Source organism: Austrofundulus limnaeus, unplaced genomic scaffold, assembly GCF_001266775.1.
Source record: "Austrofundulus limnaeus strain Quisiro unplaced genomic scaffold, Austrofundulus_limnaeus-1.0 Scaffold181, whole genome shotgun sequence".
NCBI lineage: Eukaryota > Metazoa > Chordata > Actinopteri > Cyprinodontiformes > Rivulidae > Austrofundulus > Austrofundulus limnaeus.
The window spans coordinates 852,528-863,372 of record NW_013952583.1 but is presented as its reverse complement, the minus strand read 5'-3'; the positions used below and the strand labels follow the sequence as shown (position 1 = coordinate 863,372).

Sequence of the window (10,845 nt, the reverse complement as noted above, 5' to 3'; positions counted from 1 at the left end):
TTTTTTTTTAATTTATTTATTTTTACCTTTGTTTCTTTTGTATATTTCTGATTAAGCCTGTTTTCTACCTTATAACTGAGAATAACACTCAGGTGGGGAGGAGGACAGCTGTAATCTCTGTCTCCTCAGTCCATCTCAGACCCTTAGTGGCAACTCTTAACCACTGAAGAGTCCTCTGGAGCAGTTTGAACTTTTCTTGAGAGTAAGAGTGATTCTTAGACTTAAGAATTTTGATAACTTACACTTAAGTCTGAGAGTAGGAGCAAATCTAAGACATTTTCTGCACTTAAGTCTAAAAATCCACTCTAAGAAGTTTGATAAATACGGGCCCTGATTCCCTCTGGACCAACCTGGACTTTGGAACAGTTAAATGCAGACAATAATTAGATATAAGGGATCTGGAGGACATGTACTGTAAGGCTGCAGGAGGTCATCTGGCACCTGTCAATCTCTTACTGSTTGTTAAGGCAACAGAAAATAAAACAACTTGATTTTAAGAAACAGACCCACAAATGTGAAACAGGAAAGTTTGCTATAAAAGTTCCAAAATATAAAAAACTAAAGAGGTGTGGTGTTTGTATTTTCCCCACTTCAAATCCCCAATGCTAACTTTTAATGAGCCTTGGATTGTCCACAGGTGGAACTTAATTATGTGTCAAATAATCTCAGCACACATCTGAGATTAAAGCAACACCAAGGAGTGAGGGCTAAACCACCAAATGAGACAACATGAAGACCAACGAACTCCCAGGTCAGAAACAGTAGTACAGATCCAGATTGAAAGAAATAAGAAATCCCAGACCCTGACCATGTCCAGGTCGTGTGGTAAGAAAAATAAGACAGTAATTGGAGTGAATACTTTTGCAATCCACCAGCAAGAAAATAAGCACATAAAATTAAAAATGTTTGAAAACTGCTAACTTGACAAACAAAACTTACCTGATAAAAGATGTTTATTTTAGTGATTCTTCTGTTTTCATCTCTTCCATTTAAAATTAAACACTTTATCAAGATTGGGCATAATGTGGCACCAAAAATTCAAACAGTTCATTTGTGTAACTTGCATGTATTTTAACCTGGTTAACTTTGGTTAACACTCGGTTGTACTAAACATCAGAACTGAACTGGCCCAGTTTTAGTTGCATTTATTGACCAGTAGGGAGCAATATGAMTTTACATTCATATGTGTGGCTTTAGCAAACGGTTCTAAATTAGTGATCATTTTGAAAAAAAATAAAATAAAGCTTTAAGCCTCTAAACCAATTTGTAGAATCATTTCAATCACTTCTTCATTGTTTTAATTTATTTTATTTTTTTTTTTTTTTTTTGAGCCAGGGTGCTACATTTCTCACAAAGCTTTCATGTTTGTGACTTTAAGCACCGGCCATCTGGTTTCATTTTAACGGTGGATGAAAATGGCTCCTATTCTGTGATTTATCATTCAGGAGCTGCAGAGGAGCTCTTTAAACAGATTTTGTAGCTAATAGAGGTCTAGAATGCAGGATCTTTATTTAAAATAACTTTTTCTTCCAAATGTAACAATGTTCATTAGTTTGATTTTAGTTTAATCAGAGCACACACGCTGCCAAAAACRAAGGTCTTTGTTCTTGCATGCATTTGAAAATTATAACCTGGCTTTTTTTATGCTGCTTCTGCCTCAGCGAGTGGCCTTTTCCCCACCAAACCACCTTCATCTCAGGATCACAGAACCCGTCTCTTTCCTGAGCCGTAATATGTCGAGACATTCCCAGGGAGTTTGTATTTGTGTGTAATTCTTTGAACCTTCAGGCATCATTGTATTCAGGACTGAACCAGAGTTGTGGAGATGGTCTCCTGGTGTCACAGGTCTGCCTTGAATTAACTCAAACGTTCTTGTCTTACCCATCAGAAGCTTCTAAAACCATGACATCATCATTTGGGCTTTCACAATTTTAGTACATTAAAGAAAGCCATAAAAATGATCTTATTTGAACCTATAGCAAATAGAAACAATTTAATTGACATAAAACAGGAAAGACTTGGTCTAATTTACTGTCAGACAGAAAAAAATGGTTGAGTTGTTGTAGACTGCGTATGTAACACATTCTTATGCAATAGTCAGCACTCAGGAGTGTGTTGTGAATGACTCGGTTTTAACTACATCAAATTTTAGCTCAATGTTTGTAAAAATGACTGAATTATAACCTAATTTGTGTTTTCTGAGATCATTTGGCTGCAGTGGCCATCTTGAAAAGCTACTATTAGTTCTAGATATACGCTCAATAAAATTCAGTCCAGTGGTTCAAGAGATATTTTGCTAACAGCCTGACAGAATTTTAAAGAAAGATCTCAGGAAATCTTTTAGTTTTCTGAACATTTGGTGGGGGGGGGGGGGTCAGTTTCAGTTTCCACACCCATTTTTAAGTCAACATCTGTAAAATTATTTGAATTTTAGCCAGTTTATGTGATTTTTACAGTCAGCTGGTTGTAGTAGCCATCTTGGATCATATGAAATCCAATAGGTAAACAGTTGTCCATCCAATTATTATTTTGCAAGTTTCCTTAAAGTTTGTGAAAGGTTAGGACAGGTAAAAGAATGTTATGCCAGGATTTTAGGAGGATTCCTGTTAATTATGTTTGTTTAAAATAAGATGGTTGTAGTTAATTTACCTCAATACTTATTTAAAATGGGGAAAGCGCAAAGACTTCCAGTTATTTAAAAGTTTTTAAGGGTTATTGGTTTTCTGATGAGAAAAAAAATATTTAAATTGTCCTGATGCATCTCAGTAATCCAGGTAAAAAAATCAAAAAGAAAAAAATTGTATAGGTCTTCTGGACGGGTTCTTCTCTAATGAAACGTTTCGTCTCTCCTCCAAGAGACTTCTTCAGTCTGAGAGTTTCAGGCTAAATTCAGGCTTTTGAGCCCTGCCTCCATGTGACTGATACATCACATGGCTATTGTTGACACCTAATTAACACCTATTGTTAACAGGGGTGGAGTGATACTGGCAATAGCAGCACTGTAGGAGGGGGACAACTGAAAACGGAGGCCTCCACCTCTGTTTAATGATGGACGGTCTTTCTTCACAAAAATGGCTTCTTTTACTCCTCTCTCAAACCAACGTTCCTCTCTATCAAGAATGGGAACATCCTCATCTCTGAAAGAGTGACCDCTGGCCTGTAAATGAGTGAAAACTGCAGAGTTCTGGCCATTAGATGTAGCTCGTCTGTGTTGGGACATTCTTTTGAACAGTGGCTGCTTTGTTTCCCCGATGTATAACTGGTCGCAGAAAAAGTAAATTGGTTATCCAACAAAGTTGAGTCAGCTTCTCTGGACAGGTTTTTGTTTAAAACATTTCGTCTTTTATCCAAAAGACTTCTTCAGTCTGAAGAGTTGTAAACTCAGCCTTATAGGCTGAACCTTCACATATTGGATCAACCAGTTTGTTCACTTGTCAAAGAGGACATGGCTGCTTGTTGTTACCAGAGGACTGAGTCATTCTTACAATAACAGGATTCTAAAAGGGGGACAGTTAGACAAGAAGGCCTCCACCCGTTTAACACATCCCTGAAAGAGCGACTACTGGCTTGTAGATGAGTGTAAACTGCAGAATGTATAACCGGTCACAGCCCTCTTGGCACTWAACAGCATACACAACATTACTCTGTGCCAGGAGAACGAGACTTTGGGGTGAACCAGTCTTGGACTTAATGTGTTTTGGGGTTTGAAAGTCTTCCAGCTGTTATGTTTAAAAAAAACACAACCTTGTTAGAAATTTCATGGATCATTGAGCATTGGACACTTTAATTGGCGATTTTAAAAAACAAAAAAGGCTGCCTTAAATCACTGAAAGAAGTCAAACAAAATAACAAACACATTTAATTATCAACCTTTTGGACTTTATTCAGAACAATCCAGGTGAGCTGATTTCATTCATATACAGTATTCTGGAGCCACTGAAACCAGGTGATCAGACCCAGATCAGAGGGTTTTATAATGATGTGTTTTATGTAACAAAAGCAAAATAGGCCTCTCTGTTGCTACTATCAGTACATACCAGTTAAAAATATCATTCAAGGAATATAAACTCCACAACACAACAACAAGATTAGCAAGTGGAAACAAAAAGAAAAAAAAAACAAAAAGATGGATGTTTGAGATTTATTCGACCTCTGCGGCACCAGCGCACGTGGAAGTCAGCATGGCTTTTCATTTACAGTAGTCATTATGYAGGCCACAATCACAGGGGTTCCAGTTACGATCAGTGCTGCAGGGTTTAATTACAGGGAGCTCCTGACATGCATAGACACATTTAATGTTTATTTTTAACCCTTGTTCGTGCTGTAAAATTAGACCGATTTAAAATAAAAAAAAATGCAGAGCTTCGCTACAGTTAAAAGGATATTTTTGTGGGTGTTTGTTGCTCGTTTAGACTAAAACCTGCATGATTTGGTCCAAATACGGAGAGGGCAGAAACTTTACGATGGGTAAAAATAAAGCATAAAGGAAGCTGTGGAATTACATGCATATTTTCAGGCAATGGATGCTTTGTAACTAAAACACTACAATTTAGGAGTTGCACTTGTTACAGCTTGAAGTTGATGAAAAGAGGAAAGCATTTAGTTAAATAAACTAGGTGGATGGTCAGCCTGCTCCTGGCAGATAAATGACAAAACATGTTTAAAATATGAATGTATTCATTCAAGATTACATATATTTTAAATATGAACAATTAATATCTTACCTGCTGTAGATGGCTTTTCAAACAGTCTCATTTTAGAGAAAGAGTTTTTGTTGGACAGCATTGATGAGCTAACAGACCAAACAACAAAAATAATAGTGGGCTGCTGTCTAAACCAACCCCCAATTCCATATATTTCATAAAATACGCCTTTATATAAATTAAAAAACCTAACATTCCCGGACGGAACAAGATTTAAACTAAGAACATATGTTGAGGAAAGTTGTAAATAAAGTTATACGCAATCTCAGGCAATATTGTGAGGATTTGTTAAAAGTATTTGAGGTCAGAGTGTGTATTCTGAAGGTCTCTCAGCTACTTTACCACCAGATATTTTGCTAATATCACACAAAAAACTAAACACACACAAAGATGAGAGTGAAAATAATAATTACTATTTTTATAAGGCCTTGTTTCAGAAAAAATAATAGAAAATGTAAGCCAGAATCGACTCAGGATGAAATGGAAGTGCTACAGCTTGCTGCTGCTGCTAAGAATTGTTTAGTAAGAAATTGATGGTACTGTAAAAATAAATTTAAAATTTTAATGGTTATGTGAAATTTTGGAAATTGTATGTTTTTGGATCCAGAAATCCACTTTAGCCATTGGCTCATCAGTCTTGTCAAACAAATTATTTCACCAAACTGAGGTCTTTTAAAATGCTATCTACCACAGGTAAGATATTAATTATTAAAAACCTTTMCACAGAATCCCACTTCAACATATTTACATCCTTACATTAAGTAGTGATTTAATAATAGAAGATAACTTTTTAAAGTGCTCTAGCAGCTTGTGATTGATTGTTCTTTACCCCACTATGTTTATCTTGTTATTTTTGGTTTTCACTCTTGACTTGGTCTTATTTGAGAAGGTCAGATGTTCTGTTTCAGATGCTTTCACTTTTTGCTCTGTTTCCTTCTGCGCACTGTTTGGAGATTTTTCCTTTTCAAGCTGATCTCATCTCTCAGGCTGTTTGTTTGTGTTTTACTGTTTAAATTCTCTGTGAAAGTTTGATTTGTCGTTGGTTTTACTTTGACTCCAACAAGCTTCATCCCAGCCGTCTTCTTAGGTTGTGCCTTCTTACTTAAAGTATTCTTTGTTTGAACCTTCTTTTCTTTCTTGTTCAGTTTTTTCGATTTCTTCCATGATTTTGCTTTATTCGTCTTCGTTGCTTTGGCAGGGGGCGGTTTGGCTTTCGGCTTTGCAGCAGTGGCCACCGTGGACACGCTGGCTGTAGCTGTTGTTGGTCGGCGCTGGCTGCTTGTCACTGGTGGTTTGGTGGTCAGGTTGTATTTTCTTGGTGGTGGTCTTGTTGGTTTTTCATTTGTCTGCAGCACAGTCCCTGAAATGGCCCAGACAAGAACGCATTTTAACAACTCGGCCAACTCTGCAGCCACATTGTACCTTTTTAAAAGTCAATTAAATATTTGGTCCCTAAATTTGAATACTTGTCTCTTTCTATTTTAAATATGGCTTATGTATCAAACAAAGAAAAGAGAGAAACATCTTTTTATGTTTTAAATTTGTCCCCATTGTGATTATTTAATCTAGCTTTAAGAAGACCAAGAATAAAAAAAACAATAAAGTGAAAACTGAATATAGGTAATTCATTAGCTCTCAAAAACAATTTCTGCTTTGATTAACCTCTAACTACCAGTAGTTTGCGGTATTGCGAAAACTGGAAATACGGTACTGTAAGGAACATAAATTCTTTTTTTAATCATACTTTTCATGAGTGTTCAAGCTAAATTATTAAGAAGAACATCATTTATTAATTTTGTCAGATAAACATTAACATAAATTCAATTCCATAATAAAAAATATATATAAACGGTACAGTTTGTGACATTTGCCCTGTGCCCACGTTCCGCCCACAGTGCAGCATTAGTTTATTGTGTAGTACCACGTGGTGTGTAGCTGCTAACTGTTTTCACTCTCATGTTATTTTCTCTGGTTCTTACCACATTAAAATGCAACTCAAATGCAATGTAGGCCTCTTCTGGACCCCATCCGATATTAGCTTTTTTTTCCTCCACATTTTGCTACGTACACTAAAAATGCAGTCCATGGGAAAATGGGGGCTTCACTGTATTGCCTTTTGTAATATCAAATCTGTCAACGCATTTAGTGTGTTAACCACCAACCTGCTGGCTAGCTGCCACAACCTCATATTTTCATGTTTCTTTTAGTCATACTGCTTCCTGGTAGACAGTTAAACTCTGCTATATGAAGGTCTATGGGGGACACMTAGAGATATTCCACAAGAAATCTGGCTTTTATGTACATTTGGAAGCCTATCAAGGCCTAAATTTCACAAAGAAACTCTACAAAAACACATACTGCCCTGCTCTCATCAACCAGGAAAAACTCCAAACATCAGTCACCTAATTCATCCTGTCATTTCCCACAATGTTCAATGTGATCCTGTTTGTGGTTTTGGGTTACATTTCTACAAATAATTGATGTTCTTGCTATATATCCTTCCTGATGACCCAGTCTTCTACAGTATGTTTCTGTTTTGCTGCAATGTCAGCCTTTCGTTTTCAATATTTACTTCTTCGTCTTCATGAGTCTTCATAGGTCAAACTTCACCACCCAAACCTTACAAAAAAAATAACCCTGTCCATCAGCTACATCACTGTTTCCTGTTCTTTCTGTCATCCTCCTCCTCTGTTCTGCCACCTTTCCTCCTGGAGATGTCCTGACCAAGCTGGCGTCCAAAACCAAGAAAGACCTCCTGCTCCCTGAACCCTGTGTCTTCACCACTTGTCAAATCATGGTTAGGAGTTCTGTGCCATGTTAATGTATTAAACATGGTAAACATAATAAACTCATCAATGCCCTCAGGCATCGTTCCTTCTTGTTGAAAACTGGCCTCTGTCACTCCTGTCTTCCAGAAACCTGGTTTGGATCAACAACCTTCAACTACCTTCGCATTTCTCAGTGAAATACAGCAAAAATAGTTTATACTCAACTTGTCACTATTATCCCTTCCAATCCAGATTCATAGCACACCACAGTACTGAGATTACTTCTGTTAAAATTACCAGCTTTACCCACAGGACACAGTTTTTCACACTATACCTCATAACCAAATGTCTCACTACCTCAGTATCAGTGGTACACCTCAGTCCTGGTTCCAGTCAGAATCAGTTTGTTGTTGGCACTCACTCCCCTGCAGCTGTGGTTAATTCAGAAGTACAGCAAGGCTGTGTTCTTGGACCTCACCTCTTTATCATTTACATTATAATGCTCCCCTGTAGTCCCATTATGTCCTGCTACAGACTCAAATTTCACTCATATGCTGATGAAACTCTATTCTACATCAGCACCACTTCATCTACTGTTCTCCATGCCTCACCCCAGGATGCAAAACATTTTGGTAACAAAGCTTTCAACCAGCTGCAGGCATTTACAATGTTTCATCCCTGAAAATATTTTAAAAACTACTGAAATGTTACTTATTTTTTGTCAATTTGGGCTTAAGTTGTTCTCAAAATTAGTCAAAAATTAAAAAAAAATTGGATGTAACTCTCCGACCCTATTTGTCTGACTTAATAATTTTAGCTAAATTTATCCTATATTTTCACAGGCTCTAGTTCACTCAAAAATCCTTTACAGAAACATTCAAATGGCTCTTTAAAGAGCTCTGAAATATGTCATTTAAAAGCTAAGAAGGATAAACACAACTTACGTTCCCTGGGGACAAATGGAAACTTTTTCCCCCTCACTTTGACTGGGAGAGGCTTCTGCTTGCATTTACCTGGAGGAGCTCTCCTGCAAAAGTTGACAAGTTAAAGGACTTCTTTTTGGTAGATAAATAAAACTTTAAACCATGTATTTCAGTCTGTGTTTAATGCATAAACTGTCAGCTATAGTTTATATATAAGAGATGTAAGATTGTAGGGTCATGAGGAAGCATTTGATTTGCTTCCTTGAACGGGATACGTGAAGAGTCAGCTCTGTCCCACTATAATCTGAGACACAGCTGAGGCACCACTGAGCAAGGCACACATCTCCCTTATAGTCCATGGTCTCTAGTCTGTACTCACATCCTCTAGTGAGTAGTTATTTGCWTGTTGCCTGGAGCGTTTTAACAGCTTACACATAATTTTAGTTCTGAGGTCAAATTCCTGCACGTTCTGCTCGTTTGAATTGACTGCTGGCGAAAAGAACAATAAAGTTTTTTTTCTTRTGTTTCTAAATGTGGACTGCTYTGTAGCATTAGCAAAATATCCTATGAACTACGRGGTGAGTTTCAATGAAATTATTACTGAGGGTTTGTCCACAATTGATTAACTTCTGGAGTCAACATGAATCAAGATGGCCACCAACTAATTGACTRTAGCCAATGAAAAAAATGATTACAATTTAATCAAATATACAGATACTGAGCTATGAGCTAAAGTTTGATGTGGTGGTAATTTGAATAGTTAAAACGGCTGTATAATTTATTTTCCAGGCACATAGTTAAATTCTGTACCCCAATCAAGTAACTATGCTACCTTCAGTTGTTATGAAAATGATGTATATATCAAAAGTAAATTTGAATAAATCTAAACACCTTTATKTGTCTACATCTGCCTCTCTACCGTTTCCGACACTCCCTCTTCAATATGTCTTCACAACAATGCTTTGGGGGGAGGGGTGCTCTGTGGATTGGGGGCTTGGTTGCATACTGAGCTCCAGGGAGGAGCTAAGTGTAATAGGCGGTGCTTTGTACCAGCAAGCGTTTAGGCAGCTCCACATGGCTAACAAAGCAACACTCAAGCCACAATGACATCATAAACATGATATAAAGTTTAAATTTTTTTTTTGATTTTGTATAACTACCCCCCCCCCAACATATACTCTGAGCACTGTTATATTTGAAAAGATGTAGCAAGAAACAGGGTGAGTCAAAAGTCACAGGACACCCTTTTATTTCGGAAAGCAAAGGGAAGGTTATATATTTGAAAACCCCAGCAAGTAATGGGTGAGGGTTTTTTAATTTTATTTATTTATTTATTTAATTTATTGCAAAAATCCAATATGGTGGCTTTCAAGATGGTGGCCATGTTCTGGACATAGGCCCAGTCCCAATGAACAGTGGTACGCCCCTCTGAATTGTGGATTCAGTCGAAGTGTACATAAGTGTTTGAGTGCGCAGGTTGCAAGCGTGCAAAAAAATTGAGAATTGGGACAGTACGGATTATGTCATTGACTTGCGCCTCTGCGACATCCAACCAGTCACTATTTTGGCATTTGTATCGCTAAAAATGATAGTACAACTACAAAAAGCAGTCGTTTTTAGGAGAATAAAGCACATGAAGCAAAGGAGACTTATACATCAGAGTATGAGAACTAACTTCTATAAGTTCTTCTTTTGGTTTTATTTGTAGTTGGCAGACTAATTTAAGTGCTTTACTGCCWCCACTAAACTGGAAGGTGCTCAGTGGACATTGCCAGTTTTCTGCCTTTTAATTCAAAATGTCACACAGAGCGATGAATTGTGGGTAATACACTTCACCCAAGTCCGTTAGAATGCAGACTTCACATAAGGGTGGAAATAGTACCCAAAGTGGGCGGGGCAAAGGGCGGATGTGGAGAATGTGGGACACACTACGCACTCAAACCCTTCAACATGAACGCACATTTGAAGTGCACAAGGGCAGAACGAGGGTGGGAGTGTGAGTACTGGGACAGGGTCATAGTCTAAAACATTACTTGTTGGGAAGATCAGATCATTTTGCTTTTTCTTTCTGAAACAAAAGGGTGTCATTTGGCTTTTGACTCACTCTTTATAATGAGATTGTGAATAACATAATTAAAAGATTTGACCAAAATCCCTACAGAGCTGTGATTTCTCATGTTCAGATTATATTTCTCATGTTCAGATTATATTTCTTTAAAATTCTAGCATGAATGTTGGTGGGCAATATGCATTCCATCAAGGAATGCCGTTTGATTTAACTGGATCTGTGTTCTTAGAAAACTGTAAAAATCCTCAAATTATTTCAATCATGTTTAAGTTCTGAAAAGTTCAAATACTTTCTGGATGCAGCCTTGTAAATTAGGGGTGCAAAAATACATGTACCCATATCGAACAGTGCTGTATCGAACAATACAGATTTTAAAAATTTAC

General features: G+C 37.2%; 1 protein-coding gene across 1 annotated transcript in view; it reads right to left on the bottom strand.

Annotated features, from left to right (window-relative positions):
* Positions 1 to 3,862: 3,862 nt before the first annotated feature.
* The window catches only part of hhipl2 (HHIP-like 2), an 18,363-nt gene continuing 11,380 nt past the window's right edge, over positions 3,863 to 10,845 (bottom strand). Inside the window, exons 8-9 of the mRNA XM_014018061.1 lie at positions 8,416 to 8,498; positions 3,863 to 6,063 (exon numbers count right to left, since the gene is read on the bottom strand). Coding sequence (XP_013873515.1) covers positions 5,618 to 6,063; positions 8,416 to 8,498 — 529 coding nt within the window. The 3' untranslated portion in view covers positions 3,863 to 5,617. The remainder of the gene's footprint in view (positions 6,064 to 8,415; positions 8,499 to 10,845) is intronic.